Source organism: Doryrhamphus excisus, chromosome 11, assembly GCF_030265055.1.
Source record: "Doryrhamphus excisus isolate RoL2022-K1 chromosome 11, RoL_Dexc_1.0, whole genome shotgun sequence".
Lineage (NCBI taxonomy): Eukaryota > Metazoa > Chordata > Actinopteri > Syngnathiformes > Syngnathidae > Doryrhamphus > Doryrhamphus excisus.
The window spans coordinates 11783163-11803073 of NC_080476.1; the positions used below are offsets into that span (position 1 = coordinate 11783163).

Here is a 19911-nt window from a genome sequence, read left to right on the forward strand (position 1 = left end):
TTAACATGACACCTGTGTGCCATGGCCCCAATGCAAGTAGACTCCAATGTCAAAAAGTCAAAGTAAACTCCTAAATCCTTCATCGGCTTATGGGTGTCTCTACAGAACTGTAATTCCGTCATAAGCAAGCATCCATGGGTTGGTTCTTCTGTGTGTTGGTTGTGTAACCTGCCTATTTTCTTTTTATTAGGTGTTGCCAGCTGCCACCTCAGCTCTACGCCATATGGAGTCGAATCAAGGCTTCTCCCGGTCGGAGAGATTAGAGAATAAATGAAAAACATCCTCAAAGGCTGTGACTACACATTTAATCGAAGGAATAGAGGAAAGCAGACTGGAATGAAAGACAGGTCAAAAGGACATTTAATTTCTCATATATTCTAAGTCTGAATTCATGGTTTAAGCATGATCTCCCTCTATCTAAAGAATATTTAATTACATCAATATATCATGCATATGTAGTATTACCAATGCATAGAATATGTCAGTGGACATCCAATTGTTCTTCTCTTCACAGATGCCATGTCTGCTTGTCAGGCCGTGTGTGCTGTGGTAAAGATGTCTATCATGACACAACGTTGTCAACAAAGCAGTGATGTGAGGTGAGGTTCATGGTTGGTCATGGTTTTACTTTTCCAAAGGTTCTCAATACTTCTTTGTTCCATTTAGAATTTTTTTATGAACTGAATAACATTTGTGGTCTTGCTTTTTATTTGTAAATGAACCACGTGCGTCCTATCCTTGTCCAGGAAAAGTTCTGATACTTTGTAAAAGTCTGATCACCTACTGGTGAGCTTGATTCCGCAGAGCATAAGAATATCTTCAATGAATTTGACTTGTCATTAGAATACGGCAAAATACTGCAACTATTACATGTTATAATCAGTGTACAATTTTTTAAAGAGGTCTTCATAGTGGAAATAGGTGTATCCCAATGACAGCATTGTAAGGTAGCTGAAATTAACTTGTTTTCTTGTTTATAATGCACAGACAAGGGAAATAAATATATATTTATATATACTTGTGCATGTTTTTAATTGAATAGCAATGACTCATAAATGTAAATTCGACTTAATATGGTGAAAATAGCCAACCAAAAATAAGTTTTTGTTATAGCTAGCCAATGGCAATAATTTTGGAGTCGGTTTAAGTGTAATTCTGCAACAATTAGTCCAGTGCATTCTGTATGCCCACCACGCAGTGTGGTTAGCAACAATGATAAAAAGAAATGGAAACCGTTTATGGGTTTTGCAACAATAAAAATGTCCTCAAATTGGACTGCCCTTTAAATGACTTACGATAAACCATGAAAACAGCATTCGCACGTTCAAATTGGAACATTCGGCTTGGACCAAAGTCCAAAGTTTGGATGAAAACACGTCAAGAGTGTCAGTAAACACATTAAATTTCTCCTTCAAGTTGGTGTTAAAGTGCTGTTGATGCTGCACTAAAACACTTTCCCAAAAGAACTGATTGACAAGACAGTTAAAAACATAGTAACGGCTGACTTTCTACCACGTTTCACTTGTCATCTACAAGGGTGGACAAACTTTTTTTTTATCTCCTCTAAGATTCAATTTGTTGTTCTGTCTCCACTTCAGCTCTTCCTCATTGTTGGACTCAAAGTGATGACAATAACACCCTGTAGTGGACTTTAAAAGCAGAAAGTTTCCCTTAACGTTGACATGCTAACACATCTGGCGATGCATTTGCAGATAGAAAATCTCCACCTGTTATCACTTGTTATTTCCAAGTGATTTTCACCACCTCGGCAGGTGGACGGTAGATTACACAGATTAAGACTGGAGTAGTTGCAGCCGAGGCTTCGGAGATAATTGAAGTGGTCCGCCGTGGTCGGCCGTTAAGCATCAAGTGAGTGCTACACCGCCTGCCGTGAAATTGCATCCATTTTTCCGCATCAATATCTAACACAAATGTGACTGGGACAACGGCTGGAAGTCTGGAAAATACATTTTCAAATCAATCCCTATCCTTTGGTGCAAGAAAACCTCTTTGGTTCTGGTATACCCCGCTAGGTGGGGATCGAGTTTGAAGGCTCATTTGCTAAAATATTCCACCAATGGGAGCTGGAAATGGCTACCTTGAAATATATAGTACATGCATGGCGCCAAACACCTTACGAGTCAGAGCTTTTCTTCCTGTCACTCACACACACTAATGTGTTGACCGAAGTGCTGCACAGGCCACAAAATGACAATAAAAGCACTAAAAAATAATAAATAAATAAATAAATACACTACAATAACACACAAATAATGTATACACAATAATAATAATCAATATGCTTGTTATTCTTTGAATGCCAGTTTTCAAGTGACTCACTAATAAACATTGTTGCCAAGTTACAAAAGTTATGCTAATTTTAAGACCTTGAAAGAAAGGGCACGTCTTATATTTGGGTCAATACGGTAGCCGAAGGCATCCTTTTTATAGCACGCTCAACTGCTCAATTGTTCATATCATTATTAATATCAATATCAACAGAAACAGCAGCTCAATTTTTTAACTTGTATCCACTTTCATTCTATTTATGACAATAACACAACAAATCTAATGTGTGAAATTAGGCCAATTTTTGCTAATATGGTAATGTTCTGAACCGAGCAATATTATTTTTACTTGTTTTGTTGGTTAAACAAGGTTGAGACGGATTATTTAAATGTCCATCAAACGGGTCGCTTCGCCGCACATTCCTTAAGTAATCCCAGGCAGTGACATCTATTCGTTTTATGAACAGCTGCATGCAGATGGCCCGGAGGCCGCCTTGGTTCGATGGAGGAAGCGTTCATTATCGTCTCATTTGCTCGACTCCTCCGCCTGCAATCTGCCCGTTCGCTCGTCTTTGATTATGCCTCGTCGCCGCTCGCTGTCCGTCAGGAGATGAATACTAATGAGCCTTACAGCGGCCAGGAGGGTCCATTAGTGGATGACCCCGACCGTACGGATGGAGCTTATTATATTATTATTATTATTTTAAGCGATTACCGCTCATTCATCAAGGGATGTTCTTTTGTGAAAACACTATAAAACATACAATGAATATTGGGGCCAGCTACACATTTTTTAAATATGATTTAACAAGTGAACTAAAACAAGAAGAGCAGTAATTTTACAAGAATAAAGTCAAAATATCAAGAGGAAAAAGTCCTAGTAATATACTGATGAAAAATAATGCCAAAAGCAACTATATTGTAGAAAAGGGTAGTATTGAAGTGGCAAAGCATGCATTATGGATCATATCCCACCAGGAGGAAGGCGAGTAAGAACGTGGGGTGGGTCGTCCGGCAGTCAGCTGCAGCAGAGGTGAATGCAAATGAGGGCGAGCCGCCAGCTCCATCTGATTAAAAAGTACAAGAAGTAGTAGTGGTAGTAGTGAACGCAGCACAGTGGCCTTATCAGCCAAAACACACAGAAACTAAAAGACACGTGATATGGAAAAGAGATTAGTTTTGGGGCTATTTTTGGGAACGCGGGCGAGCGATAAAAGATCTAATTATTGATAAGTGCTGCTAGTTCGAGGAAGATGGGAGAAGAATGTAAACTTCTAAGACATGAGGGTTGTCAAACTTGTCCATCAGGCAGTCACATGCTTTCATTGTGTGTTCTCGCCTCTAGGATAGCAAGGAACTAAATTCCCTCTGTTCCAGAGGGAAGCCTTTTTAAACCACAGCGGTGATTTGCTGAAAATTTGTTTAGATCAATCTTTAAATTAGATGTTATTTTTACAGTGGGTGCAAGAACAAACTCAAATAAAATATTACTTCATTACAAAAATTAACAAATATATTTATATTTTCACTTTAGTAACCTTTTTCTAAATTAAAATAATACATAATTATATGCAAAATAAGAACATATAAGCACAAAACCAATGTATTTCCTTATATTAAAGCCATTCATTCATAAAGCACTGATGGGGTTCCCCATGGCTCAACACTGGATCCCTGTTATTTTTTATCTTTGACATGCTAATCACAACCAACGCCACCACACTCGTGATGTGTGTGTACAAGTTACCAAATACCATTTCTTGTTGCACTAACTGGACACTTTATTAGGTACATTTTGACTTGGAAACCTAATGGAAAACATTTTCATCAATCTGCTGAGATGTGAAATATTATCTGGTGATATCTGCCTCTTGGCGCTCTAAGTCATGAGCGTTAGCAAGCCTCATTTGGACCGTTTCCGACTATCTCTGTGCTACTTTATCGATATTGTTTTGCGGCGGGGAGGTGGGAAGTGGGGGCAACTTAGCTAAAGCAAATTTCAAACTGCAGGGCACAGCAAAAAAAAAAAAGTCATTTATTCGCCATGCAGGTTGCAAAAGCTGAGAGGCAACAGCCATTTGAACAGAATGCACTTTGATGGGATGGAACCACAATGCCTCATTAGCTTTAAAAGGGTGGAGTCATTAAACTGCAGGGGGAACAGCACATATTTGCATTGGGTTTGCACATTCCAGCAAGACGAGTGGACTCTGTGCTACGATTAGCATGCACACAGTTACCTCTATTTTTAGATTGGTTATATCAATTTAGGTGAAACCTGCAAACTTTTCAATTTTATGGGAATGCATCCGAGTGTAACCTCGGTTAATGTCAAAACTGTACCTAAAAGTCAACCACAGTCTGTATATATTTGGTGCAAGAAAACCTCTTTGGTTCTGTTACCCCGCTAGGTGGGGATCGAGTTTGAAGGCTCGTTTGCTAGAATATTGGAAATGGCTACCTCGAAATATATACTACATGTATGGTGCCAAACACCTTACGAGTCAGAGCTTTTCTTCCTGTCACTCACACACACTAAGGTGTTGACCAAAGTGCTGCACAGGCCACAAAATGACAATAAAAGCACTAAAAAGCAATAAATAAATAAATACACTTCAATAACACACAAAATTAATGTATACACAATAATAATAATCAATATGCTTGTTATTCTTTGAATGCCAGTTTTCAAGTGACTCACTAATAAACATTGTTGCCAAGTTACAAAAGTTATGCTAATTTTAAGACCTTGAAAGAAAGGGCACGTCTTATATTTGGGTCATTTGGCTACTATTAGCATGCATACAGTTATATCTATTTTTAGATTAGTTATGTATATCAATTTAGGTGAAACCTGCAAACTTTTCAATTTTATGGGATTGCACCCGAGTGTAACCTCGGTTAATGTCAAAACTGTACCTAAAAGTCAACCACAGTTTGTATATATTTTCCTGTTAGCATACAATATAGCACACATCCAGATGTGTTATTAATACATCTGTGTGAATCCAAGTGTGTCCTTAAACTATTTTTTTTTTAAATCACAAAATATTCCTGTTAGCAGCATGAAATCAGGAACCAGAAGTCAGCCCTGTCGCCCGTCTATGATGTCATAAGCGGATTACTCCGCTCTAAACATTACTATTTGACTTTGCTGTGTACCTATGAGATCCTATTCCCGAGAGGCATTGCCGTTCTTCATGGACGGTGTCAAGGATTCTCACCAGGTGTCCTTATGCATCACTTGAGCCTGTGATCTCTTGGTGTTGACCTCCAGCCAGCGTACATCCACGACCTCCCCCCTCTCTAAAAGGTCACTTCTATTATCTTTTTTCTACCTTATTTCATCATGTCACTATTCCAAGTTGGAGGTCATCATGCCACAGGAGGGCCAAAATGAGGCGGGAAGACAAAGTTCAGCGCTGTCTCCCCCGCTGGAGACTCCTGCTGGGGACGCCTGGACCCCCCTCGGCGTGCTGCTACCTCCATAATAGATGTCCTCTAAATGGCAACAGGAAGTAGCGGGCCAACCTTTTTACCTCCGGAGAGACAGAAGCAAGATGACTTATTGTCTTCCCATTCTCTGCCTGCAAAGGATGATTATGGATAGACAGAAAGTGCTGGCATATTTTCATGATTGATGACCCGGCTGAGGTGGGTGACGTCCCGGCTGCTATTGTGCTCGCTAATTAAATGACAAATTGTGACCCGGGAAATAGCTGAAGAGGGGGCAAACTTTTCTCATTGGATGATCTGGAGCTTCACACATTACATTTTTTTTTTCATTTAACAGCAAGTTGAGGCAATTTAACCTCATGCTCTCATGCATTTATTCCGCAAATCATTCATAAGCCCATTGTGCTGGCTGCATGGGTGTCCAAATGCAGCCTGGGAGCCATTTGCATCCAGGTGCATGTCGTTTAATGGCCCGCAGCATATTATACAGATAAATGTAGAACATTAGGAAGCAGGACAAACTATGGAAGTTGTGATATTATGAGGGGGAAAATAGTCAAGGAAAATTTTAATTGTATTGATTAAATTAAATGAAATAAAAAAATATATATATATAATATATATTTAAATAAATATATATATATATATATATAAGTTATATATATAAGTATATATAAGTTATATATATAAGTTAACTTCCCCACCCACACCAGAGGACACATCCTGGATCTTGTCTGCACTACTGGTATCAATATTCACAACCTCACTAGCCATAACCTGCACATATCAGACCATCTGGCCATCACATTTGATTTACACACATCTCCTAGTGTCTCAAAAATCAAACGTCAAATAACCTTCAGGAATCTCAAATCCATCAACCCTCATGCCCTTACCTCACTTCTAACCACAAAATTTGCTATCTCCCCTCCCCCGCTGTCTGAGGACCCCTCTGAACTTGTCTCCTACTACAACAATACCCTTTCCTCCTGTCTTGATGAACTGGCCCCTAAAAAAACCAAACTGGTCTCCTTCTCCCACACTGCCCCCTGGTACACCCCTCAGCTCCATAATATGAAGACCCGTAAACGCCAGCTTGAGAGACTGTACAAGAAATCTGGCCTAACTGTTCATCTTCAAGCTTACACAGATTTTCTACAGCAATATAAAGATGCCTTAAACACTGCCCGCTCACGATACTACTCCAATCTGATTATATCTAGTTCCAACAATCCTAAATCCCTCTTTTCAACAATCAACACACTGCTAAAGCCAAATGACAACTCCTCCTCATCCTTCACCACCACCAAATGCAACAACTTCTTAACCTACTTCCAGTCCAAAATTACCAAAATATACAGCTCCCTAAACCCCCCCTCGACTCACTCGCTTCCTCCTGACCCTCCACTATCTGGCTCCACCCAACGACTCTCCAAATTTACACCTATCTCACCCGTGCAACTCACTAAAATACTAACCGGTATGAAGACTCCAACATGCTCCCTGGATCCTATCCCTTCTTCATTCATCAAACCCTGCCTCCACATCATCTCCCCGCTGATCACAAGTATCATTAACTCCTCCCTTATCACTGGATCCGTCCCACAGTCTCTCAAGCTGGCGGCAATCACCCCCACACTCAAAAAGTCTGGTCTCGATCCCAATAACCTCTCCAATTTCCGTCCCATATCCAACCTCCCCTTTCTGTCCAAAATCCTTGAACGTGTCATAGCTGCTCAACTTCAATCTCACCTCAACTCCAACAGCCTGTTTGAATCCTTCCAGTCCGGTTTCCGTCCCAAACACAGCACTGAAACAGCTCTTCTTAAAATCACCAATGATCTTCTTCTCTCCTCCGATTTCGGCCATCTTACCATCCTCATCCTCCTAGACCTCACCGCAGCCTTTGACACCATTAGCCACTCTATCCTCCTGTCCCGCCTCAAAACCAGCCTCAATATCACCGATTCTGCTCTGTCTTGGCTCCAATCATACCTCACCAACCGTCAACAGTTTGTGCACATAAATAGCTGCTCCTCCTCCATAGCCCCTTTACCTCAAGGTGTTCCCCAAGGTTCGGTGCTTGGTCCTCTTCTCTTCATCCTCTACATCCTTCCACTTGGCAATATCATCCGTCGACATGGCCTCAATTTCCACAGCTACGCTGATGATATTCAACTATACATTTCTACCACCTCCATCAACTCCAACATCTACTCCACCCTCACCAACTGCTTAGCTGATATCAAAACTTGGATGGAACAAAATTTTCTCAAACTTAATAGTGACAAAACAGATATTATCATCATCGGTCCCAAAAACACCACGGCGCCCACCCATAATTTCCATCTTCAATTTGACAGCGCCACCCTCACTCCATCCCCGCTCATCCGCAACCTTGGTATCCTCCTAGACCCCACCCTTTCATTTGAACCCCACATCAAACAGTTAACCCGGACTGCATTCTTTCATCTTAAGAACATAGCCCGACTCCGTCCATCACTTACATTCTCTGCCGCTGAATCCCTAATCCATGCATTCATCACCTCCAGAATCGACTACTGCAACAGCATTCTCTACGGTACACCATCCAAAACCCTCAACAAACTACAATATATTCAGAACTCCGCTGCCCGCCTCCTCACCTCCACCCGCTCCCGTGAACACATTACCCCTGTCCTCCAAAACCTCCACTGGCTTCCCGTCCCCCAACGCATTCACTTCAAAATTCTTCTCATCACCTACAAAGCCCTCCACGATCTGACCCCCCCATATCTCACAGACCTCCTCCATCCACATAATCCCCCGCGTCCCCTTCGCTCCTCAGACTCCAACCTCCTGGCACTCCCCTGTAAGACCAAGCTCCGAACCTGGGGAGACAGAGCCTTCTCCATCGCTGCCCCCACTCTCTGGAACTCTTTGCCCCATTCACTCCGTGCTTGCCCTGACCTTCCCACCTTCAAAAAACAACTCAAAACCCACCTCTTTAAATCTGTTTTTAATGTCTAACCTTCTATATCTGACTGCTGTGCCCCGCCCCCGCTTTTTTTAACTGTGTACTAACCAATGAATGTTGTATTTTGGTGTGTCTTTTATTCTGTTTACTTGCTCTATTCAACTTCATTCTTTTGTAAAGTGTCTTTGAGTATCTTGAAAAGCGCTATACAAATAAAATGTATTATTATTATTATTATTATTATATATATACATAATATATAATTTATAATATATATAATATAATTTATATATAATTTTATTTAATTTAAATTAAATTTATATATATATATATATATATATTTAAATAAATATATATATAATTATATTTATAAAAATATAAAATATATAATTTAGTTTAATTTAATTTAATATATATTAAATATATATTAATTTAATTAATTTAATTTATGAATTAACAATTAAATCAACTTAAAAGGCACCTGTTATGCTTTTTCCACTTTTCTGACCTATAAATGTAGTTAGAATGTTGTATTCTCGTGTTAAACGATGCCAAAGTTTCAGATAATGAGGTTTGGGAAAAAGTTTGGGATGGCTCAAAACGCTCGGTTTCAAAGGGCGTTGCACAACTGGGCTTTTGTGATGTCACAGAGGAGCGGATGTCCTTATATGGGTGTGGCTGTAAGCCCTGCCCCAAGCTTCGCTTCTGTGATTACATTGCTAGCAATGGCTCGTTTCTGTGTGCGGAAGGAAAAGCCACATTTGTTTACGATTCCTAAAAGACACCACAAGTTGGAGATCCTGATTCGTGAATTTTAATCTGTCATTGGTACGTTGAATGGTTGTTTGTCTATATGTGCCCTGTGATTTGCTGGCCACCAGTCAAGGGTGTGGACTTATCCTAATTATAATTATAATTCTATTCCAAAAAGTAATATGACAAAATGTAATATCATACCTAATAATCATTTATTTTTCTATTTATTGCATTATTGACTTAGATATCCACCTTTTCCTTAAAATGAGAAAAATTATTTATTATATCACCACAAATGTTTTTTGTAAACACTAATATTTGGGTTATTTTGTGACACAAAAAGGCCAAAATATGATGCAGTGCAGTCCTACACCACACACACCATAATAAAGATGTCATATAAATGTGTTTTTTTAAGGTTAAACACAGCCGGTGTGCCGCTTTATTGGACAAATCCATCACGGTGATGAAGGAGGTCAAACGCATGGAGCCTTCCGACGCATTGGGTCCAGAGCACTTTATTAGCGTCACCTGCCCGTCCCCATGTCCTCGGGCGTGCTCCTACATCAAATCTATCTGCCTTAATGGCACAGTGTGCATCCACTGCATATTTGCTAGACGGGCTCGTAACGTACAGGAGTGGCACGGCGTGGCGACCCTGAGCTCATGCTAATATGTTGGACACGTGTTTCCCTGCAGAGCTTATTCCAAATGACAGAATCCATCATGCAGGATGCAAAAGATGCATTGCACCATTTTGCCCTCTGAAATTACAGCTTGCAAGTGGAAAGGTGGTGTGCAATATGGGCCATTTTCTTGTCAAAACGTGCAAGATGCATTAACCTGGTGCAGAATACCTGAGGGAGTACACATTAGGTTCACTGTTTAGTGACATTTAGTTGACTGTAAAACTAGACTAAGACTAAAATAACGTGGATGACTTAAGTATGACTAAATCTAAAATACATTTTTTTTTATTACAAAGTACTTCCATGATTATTTTTCACTCTCTTTCCATAATTTACGAGTTTATTCTCAGGGTATTTGTGATTTGTAGTAGTTTTAGAATCGTACCCGAGTACCAGAAATAGCAGCATGACTTTTTAATCCTAGAATTATATCTTATTTTCTGTAAAATGGCATCCCTTTTATGGTACAGCTTATTTTCTGTCTATGTAGTGAACTGTGCATCGTTTTTCGCTCAAATCTACCCACTGCACACCTTGACACTTACTTACTACTTCGCAATACTGATGTTGTGTATGTGTGAAAAAAAAGAGATCTGACCTTCTCCGTGTTTTAGTGCCTGAAAGGATTTCCTTCTCCACCCCCCCCCGCCCGCACCCAACATCTCGGCCGAGGCTTCACAGTCTACCGGCGGACAAACGGCACTAAAGCGTTCCATCACAGCAGGTTAACTTTAGTCTCTGGTTGCCGTGACAGCCGCTTGTCGTATAATACACATCTCTGCCTTGAACCACACGGTGGCTTTAAGGTCTTGCAGGCAACCACAGAAAAAAGTTGAGCAAAAATGTCCAAAACAGGTGTAATTACAGTATGTTTGACTAAATGCTGGCAAAAGAAGCGGATGAAGACTGGCTTGGCTTGTTTTGTTTTGTATATACAAGCTGTACTTCAATTTAGTACTGATTTCATTGGTTTTAACTCAAAACTTGCAAAAATGTGCTGCAAAATGAGGAAAAATTGTTGTCCAAAGAAGCGCATGAAGTCTGGCTTGCTGTCCAAAGAAGTGGATGAAGGCTGGCTTGGCTTGTTTTGGTCTCTATGTGCAAAGCTGTACTTCATTTTAGTATTAATTTTATTGATTTTAACTCAAAACTTGCAAAAATGTGCTGCAAAATGAGGAAAAATTGTTGTCCAAAGAAGCGGATGAAAGCTGGCACTGGTTGTTTTTGTTTTGTATGCGTAAGCTGTACTTCATTTTTGTATTGATTTTGTTCATTTTAACTCAAAATGGTCAAAATCTGCTGGAAAATGAGGACAGAATTCTGGCCAAAGAAGAGAACAAAGGCTCGCTTGGCTTGTTTTGTTCTGTGCTTAGCTTGTTTTGTTTTGTATATGCAAGCCGTACTTCATTTTAGTATTAATTTTGTTGGTTTTAACTCAAAACTTGCAAAAATGTGCTGCAAAATGAGGAAAAATTGTTGTCCAAAGAAGCGGATAAAAGCTGGCTTGGCTTGTTTTGTTCTGTATGTGCAAGCCGTACTTCATTTTAGTATTAATTTTGTGCATTTTAACTCAAAATTTGCAAAATCTGCTGGAAAATGACAACAGAATGCTGGCCAAAGAAGCGGACAAAGGCTGGCTTGGCTTGTTTTGTTCTGTATATGCAAGCTGTACTTCATTTTAGTATTGATTTTGTTGGTTTTAACTCAAAACTTGCAAAAACGTGCTGGAAAATGAGGAAAAATTGTTGTCCAAAGAAGTGGATGAAAGCTGGCTTGGCTTGTTTTGTTCTGTAAATGCAAGCTGTACTTCATTTTAGTGTTGATTTTGTTAATTTTAACTTGAAATGTGCAAAAATATGTGGGAAAATGTAGACAAAAGCTGATCAAAAGACTGTCAAAGACTGGTTTCCGGTGATCGCTGGTGCTGGAACGATGGCGCTGAGCTAAAAGCAATGAGCATCAATAGAAGTGCTTGGTGATTCCACTTGGGTTGATCTGACAAATGTTTATGTAAAGTTAATCAAATGTGGAATTACTACAGCTTCTGTTTGGACACCAACATTTAACTCCAGTAAAAAAAAAAAAAAAAAAAATACTCACTGACGCTGTGAATGCTGAGGCAGCAATGCGTGTCCCCTTTAAGGTGTGCACCGAATTTGTTTTGTCGAGCCCAGCGAGCTGTGAGAGAAATTTCAAGTCAATCCAATTCATGGGGGTCAAACGTTGGGGTTTAATAACAGCACCAGTGTATTTGTCAACTGCATGTATACAGAAAGTCTCTAGAGTTTTCAAGGTCTTATATTGGGGTTTTATAGTTACCTTTCATCTGGGTACATTCATTCACACATTGTATCCTCCTGAGTGCTGCTTTGTTAATTAAAACTTCTCATTTTATCCACGCATCATTAACTCAAACTTCATTATTCATAAGTGCCGGAGACACTCTCACTGCAACATCCCAAAAAAAGCATTTTACCCATCTTTCTCAAATCGAGTGATGCGATTCGCTGTGTAATTTCCACGACGAGCATCTCGCTGCAGCAAAATGAATAGTGATGTGTTATCCGGGAGGCAATAGAGCCGCCGTCCCCAGGAGGGCCGCTGGCTTCAGGCCAAGCGGCAGTATCCATTAGTTTTCATTTAATGGGATCCGACTAATTCATGCGCTTTAAAAGGGAAATGGCAGTCAAACAGGACCTTATAAGTGCACAGGAGATGCGGCTGTGTGCTATTAGAACACTCAAAGCCCATCCAAGCCACAAATAAAACATTGTTGTGTTTTTAAAAAAACACATGACATGTTGGGTCATTTCTAAACCCCTATGGACAATCTGGTGTCAATTCCGTCTCACCACTGCTTTCAAACTGGACTTTTATTATACTGTATTTGTAAATACTAGGTTTCCCTACAGTGTATTAAAAGTCCAGAATCTAGCCTTAAAATTCCAGCAGTCATATTTGAAGAAAGAAAAACTAAACGAGGAGGTTTGTGTCTATATATACTCTGTCCCCCAAAGATTGCCTTATTCCACGAGTCCGGTTGCCTCAAGTCAACCAATTAGCAGTCATTTTACAAGAATAAAGTCAAAATATGAAGAGATGTAATCTATCATAAAAAAAGTCAAGAAGTATGATGAGGAAAAATAATGTCATTTTAGTAGCATAAAGTTGACTTAAAAAAAAAAAATTAAGCTCAGACAATTATGAAAAACAAAACAATAAATAAAGTTGTAGTTTTTGGAAGACGATTAAATAGTTGGAAAATTTAGGGGATAAAAAACAGCATAAATGAGTAAAAAAACAATAAAGGCAAAATATAGAATAAAAAGTTGTATTCTAGGGTGGAATAGACTCGCAGTATTAAGAGGAACATTTTCATTTTAGTAGCATAAAGTTGAAATAATAAAGAAAAGTTTTTATTTTATTATTTATTATTTTTTTTATTTATTATTTTTTTTATTTTATTTATAAGTTATATTATTGTAGGAAAGTTTTTTTTTTTTAATGATGGGGGGAAACGTTTACATAATGAGAATCAAGTCAAAAATAAAGAAAAAGTCATATTCCAATCGTAAAAAAGGTTGGAATTTTAGGGTGGAATTTTATGAGAATAAATTCCCAGTATTAACGGGAAAATTTTCATTTTAGTAGCATAAAGTTGAAATAATAAAGAAAAGTTATTATTTTTAAAGTTATATTATTGTAAGAAAGTTTTTTTTAATGATGGGGGAAAAACGTTTACATTATGGGAATCAAGTCAAAATATTAAGAAAAAATAATATCCCCCATAGCAAAAAAGGTTGGAATTTTACAACAATATCATGAATTATTATGAAGAAAAATTAACAAAGCAGCTCAAAGCAGAGAGCATTATTTCTATAAGACCAATACTATTTGACTGAAGAGGCTGCATAATCAACATTACATTGGTTCTTGTTTAAGGAAAATTGTAAGAAAATGCGAGTAATAAATTATTGGTTGTTGTGGTTTTTCTGTCAGAAACTTCATACTTCTTGAGGTCAAGTGAAACGATCTTTTCCTTAGCAGCAGCAGCCGCAGCCATCTGGCTCACCAAGCAGTCCACAGGCCATTGTCTGGACCGGGACCATGACTCAGCAGGAAGGAGGCCAGCAAAGGTCAACTGAGCTCCAGGCAAGGTCACCTGCAGGACCAAACGAGGCAAAATGGCTTTTCACACATAGCTGACTTTTGGTGCCCATGCTGGAAAAACACTTTCTCCTCACTAGATCCACACATACACACACACACCTGCGAACAGATGGTTAAGCAATCTCCCAAAGCTTCTGTCGATTCCATCTGTGGATTAATCTCATCTTTTCCCAAAAGGTGAAGATATTGATTCTGGCTGCGTGTGACTGATACTTATCTGGCTTTGCAAGCACATCATCTGTCTGTCATGCAGCAAGACCAACCAAGACCATCCTGCACCACCTTGACAACTTTACTACACGCCTTTTGGAACTTCCATGAAAGCTTGTTTTAGCACTTATACGATGCAAATGCAAAATAGAGTGGCGCTTTGGTTAAAGTCATTAAGGTCAGACACAAACCAAAACAGACTCTAACCAAAGAAAATAGAAAATAATGTAAATTCAATGTCCCACCATCATATTTCTATCAGCAACTCTCCACAACCCCACAACACATCACCCAATCACGTGCAAGTATCGCAAAAGTTTGTCATGACCCAAGATGGCGGTGTGATGGCTAACCAAATAGGCGAACGCAAACCAAGGCAAAATTTTAGCAAGTATTTAGGATTCAGGATTTCAGTTCATACAATCAACCAATCACAGTAGAGAAAAATTCCGACATTATTGTAGGCCCTGAGAGGCATATCAGCCCTATTACTAACAGGGTGTGTGTCATGGGCCAGCACTCCTGATTCTGAAGGCCCTGGGCACATTATATTAACATGGCAACATATAGAAGCTACAATCTTCATTCATTTTCTACCGCTTATCCTCATGAGGGTGCTGGAGCCTATCCCAGCTGTCTTCGGGCGAGAGGCGGGGTACACCCTGGACTGGTTGCCAGCCAATCACAGGGCACATTAATGTTATGTTAATGTTAACGTTAATGTTTGAATGTTGCTTCTTCCAGTTTTCTTACTGTCTAGTCTAATGGGATTTAAAATATTTTCCCTGTTCCGTGATGTGTTTGAGGACAAGATTAGGGTTCAAGGTCACGTTGTATTAACACCATTATTAGCACCTCCCAGAGTGTCGAGTTTTAGCAATGAATTTGCAAAGTCATTGTAGTGTTAAGTTGCTGTGTGGTGAGTTTATTTATTCATTCATTCATTTATTTTCGTGGGGTTGCGGGGGTGCTGGAGCTTATCTCAGTCGTTTTCGGGCGAAAGGCGGGGTACACCCTGGACTGGTCGCCAGCCAATCACAGGGCACATATAGACAAACAACCATTCACACTCACATTCATACCTATGGACAATTTGGAGTCGCTAATTAAACTAGCATGTTTTTGGAATGTGGGAGGAAACCGGAATCACAGTGAGAATATGCAAACTCCACACAGAGTTGGCATTGGAATCGAACCCCGGTCTCCTACTAGCTGTGAGGTCTGCACGCTAACAACTCGACCGCCGTGCAGTCCTATAAGGTACAATCTGATTGGCTAATTTCATGGAACAAATACTGGAATATTGGCGGCACGGCGGTCGAGTGGTTAGCGCGCACACCTCACAGCTAGGAGACCAGGGTTCAATTCCACCCTCGGCCATCTCTGTGTGGAGTTTGCATGTTCTCCCCGTGCATGCGTGGGTTTTCTCCGGGTACTCCGGTTTCCTCCCACATTCCAAAAACATGCTAGGTTAATTAGCGACTCCAAATTGTCCATAGGTATGAATGTGAGTGTGAATGGTTGTTTGTCTATATGTGCCCTGTGATTGGCTGGCGACCAGTCCAGCACCCCCCTCGACCCTCATGAGGAAAAAGCGGTAGAAAATGAATGAATGAATTAAATACTGGAATATGTTGTAAATGTTGATGGGCACTTCTGATAGTGGTTAGGCCAGCAGAGAAGGCTTTGCTGGCCCGGACCATAAACACAAATATGCACCGATTTGGCAGGATCCCTGTGCAAAAAAGCTGTGTGCTGCTTGAAAGCAATCACTGAGATTGGAGTCAACAGGAAAAATGACAACGCACTGGCACCAGTCTTCCGACATGATCCCGTCTTCTGCAGATGCCATCCCACCTAATGTCACACTTGAAGTGCCTCTTACAGATTTGGGGGAAAAAAAACAACTGTATCTTTGTCCCTTTCCTGAGTGACAATCCGTTGGATGCAACCCAATGCGGCAGAGTTTCACAATATGTCCCGGCCCTCCTGGGAAATTTCCAGTTCACTCGCCACCCTCCCTCGACTCGCCTGGTGTGAAATAGGTCTACAAAGCTCGCAGGAGGAAGAAAATTGCCCGCTGTGGTGGTGACAGACACTCGCTGTGAATGCCGTTATCGACTTGATAGGACCCCTGTGATTATTGTGAAGTGGAATCCCCCCCCTCCATCCGACCCTCTTCTTTCGTTTATCGCGCGATGCACCTTCTGCCATTAGGTCCGACAGCAGCTTCCAGCAGGGGTCCCGTGTCAGGCCCGTGGGGGTGATTAGTGACGAATGGCCGCGTTCCAATTTTCGCGAGCCGTCAGACAGAACAGCCACGCTAATGTCGAATTAGCAGCGACTACAACTACTACCCGGGATTGATCTGCATGTACGCGGCGGCCACCGAGCATTGTTTAATTGTCTCTAAAGGCACAAATGGAGCTTGAAATGGTCAAATAAAAAGTCATTAGCAAGTCATTCATTTTAAAAGTTTGAAGGAAATTGTATTTACTTAATTACAGAAAAGGGCAGGGAACTGTTTTACTATCTGGGGGATATTTCAGTCCTTTGAAGGGCTTCACAAAATAGTACACTTTTTATTATACAGTATATTATGGGCATTTAGGTTGGAGGTTCAATGTGTTTAGGATTTTTACAACAGTTCTTTGGGCCGGATCAAATGCTCCTGCGTGCCACATATAGCTCACGGGCCGCAGGTTGTGTATCGATTATAATTTTGGATCAGACATTGTTCAAAATGAATAGGGCTCCTGCGCTAGCTTTTGTGAATATTCATTAAAAAATGAGTCAAAATGGTCTTGGACAGTGTTACCTTGGTTAACATCCGTCCATTTTTGGTTATAGAACATTGATATTTAGATTGATATATTTAAAAAAATTTTGGAAAATTCTGGTTGCTGTAGAATTATGTGTTTGTGTTAGTTTTCCCCCCTAATTGAAATAGGTTAAATTCTCAGTTGTACATTCATTTGTCATCCATCCATCCATTTTCTATTCCTCTTACGCTGGAGTCTCATTCATTTTCTTATTTATTATATTTCCATCATTTTCTGCATTTAAAACTAGAATTATTGTCTATGAAATGTGTTTTTTCTTAACGTTTTTCAGTGTCTGGAATGGATTCATTGGATTTACATTATTTTCTATGGGAAAATTTTTTTTGGTTAGAGTCTGTTTTGGTTTGAGCCAGGTTGTGTTATTTTACTAGTAACTTTAATGCTAGAAAATAAGATAAAATAAAATAATGGTATAATAAAATAATAGTAGAAAATAAGCAATCACCTTTTACAAGTTGGAGTTTTTACATTGCACAAAAGAAAACAACAAAAGTTTATCAGGTCTTCTTCACGTTTTTTTCCTGAGCTCTTTATCGGTGATCAATACTATGGCTTACGAGGGGGAGGTGGCGAAAGGGTGGGAGATTCCCATTTTTTCCCCCCTCATGAAAAATGGCATCCATGCATCACACTGACAGAATGCTGATAATCCATGGCAGCCATTCACCCTGCCTGTGTGTCATTGCGCCGCCTTTCACATGTTTTCTTCCGTCTATTGACTCTCTGCTTGTGTTGACTTGCATCTCTCTCTCTCTCTCTCTCTCTCTCTCTCTCGCTCGCTCTCCGCTAATGCTTGGAATAATAATCCGCACCCGCGTTGTGATGTTTATTTGGAGGATCAACAGAGGGATGTGTTCTGATGAACTCTTGTTCCCTGTCGTTCTGGTAAATTCATTAGCAAACTGCAAACAAAGCCGGGGCAAGACAACAGATGCTCTCCTCGGTTATTTTCAGAGGGGACGACAGCATACTCATCACTTTTTTTCTCCTGTTCCACGTACGATAACCACAGGAATATAAAAATGACAGATTATCATTGTCAAATTTTATATACATCTTACCTATTCGTTTTATTTCACATGAACAGCAATTGAACTTAACCCAAAGTGCTGCACGATAAGGTCAACTCGTCCTGCTGATGCAGCCAAGATTCACTATACATTATTTATTTGCATATTTTTTTCCATAATGTGAACGGGGTGGAACATGTGCCCGTACTGCACACTCACAGTTCATTAATGTCATTTTATTATTCATGGCAAGAAGTAGGGGGTGAGGAGTGTGTTGGGGGGTGGGGGATGCGGGTGGGGGGGTTACAGCAGGAAGTCAAGCTGTGTTTGACCTTCATACAAACGCTTTATTACCTGAAGCCAAAAGCTGCAGGCTTATATACAAGGCTTTTGACTCCAGGAAAGGTAGCTAAAAATACAGAATTCATCAGTCATGTCCGAAAGGGGGCTGGACATACGATATGCTAAGCATGCTAACATATCCATTCCAATATAGTTATTATTAGTTTTTACCACCACGGATAGATGCCCACATACTATATAATGTAGGATGAAAAACTAGTTATTTAACATCGTCCATGTATACTTGGATCAAATTTGGTGTTGATTTCACCTTTGAACCCTACATCTTAAATAGCTCCACTAGTGTACCAACTCAAGCAGCCTTGAATATAAAGTGGAAAATAATCCCTAAGAGCTTGAAGAGGAGTTGACACAAATCCTGTATGGACCCTGTCCAAAAAAAAAACTGTCATTCTTAAAAGGACTGTACTTGTCCAAAAGTTCTCAGACAGGCTTCCTTTTATTGTTTTTTTTTTTACAAAAGTGTATTTTTTCTCTATTTCTTTTATCCTTTGGATATTTACTTACAAAAAATTTTCTTCTGTTTTTTTAGTTTTTTTTATTCCTTGTCAAAAGATTGAAGCGTGTGCTTGACTGAAAGCGTTAAAAACACACAAACGGGGATTGTTAGTGTGTGTGTGTGTGTGTGTTGAGAAACAAACATTGACAGACACTATGGGGAAGAAGATGTGTTAAATATTTCACAAACTCCTAGAAAGTCGTCTTATCTTCACCCCCCCACTGGACTCTTTGTACATTCATTCATTCATTTTCTACCGCTTATCATCACAAGGGTCACGGCGGGTGCTGGAGCCTATCCCAGCAGGAGTCGCCAATTAAACTAGCATGTTTTTGGAATGTGGGAGGAAACCAGAGTACCCGGAGAAAACATGCACGGGGAGAACATGCAAACTCCACACAGAGATGGCCAAGGGTGGAATCGAACTCGGGTTTCCTAGATGTGATGCCTGCGTGCTAATCACTCAATCTGCCGTGCATATTTAAAAACTCTAAAATCATATTTCAATGGTACACTTAGTGGAGATAAAAAAATAATAATCTGTGATTAATTAAGAGTTAACTATGGACATGATTGGGATTAATCATGATTAAATATCTTAATCAATTGTCAGCCTTCTTGTTTGCTAACTTCCTAACAACCTTTAAGACACTTTGACAGGTTACTGGTGT

The 19911-nt window shown here is 39.9% G+C and overlaps 1 protein-coding gene across 4 annotated transcripts in view; it reads right to left on the reverse strand.

Moving 5' to 3' along the window:
* Positions 1-19911, reverse strand: part of LOC131137988 (polypeptide N-acetylgalactosaminyltransferase 10) — a 119518-nt gene that overhangs the window by 68776 nt on the left and 30831 nt on the right. The window contains exons 2-3 of one of the 4 annotated variants that reach the window (XM_058086507.1): positions 14218-14307; positions 12246-12323 (exon numbers count right to left, since the gene is read on the reverse strand). The exons of 2 other annotated variants lie outside the window; for them this stretch is intronic. In XM_058086507.1, coding sequence (XP_057942490.1) covers positions 12246-12323; positions 14218-14307 — 168 coding nt within the window. The remainder of the gene's footprint in view (positions 1-12245; positions 12324-14217; positions 14308-19911) is intronic. One more of the 4 variants, XM_058086510.1, reaches the window with a different exon arrangement.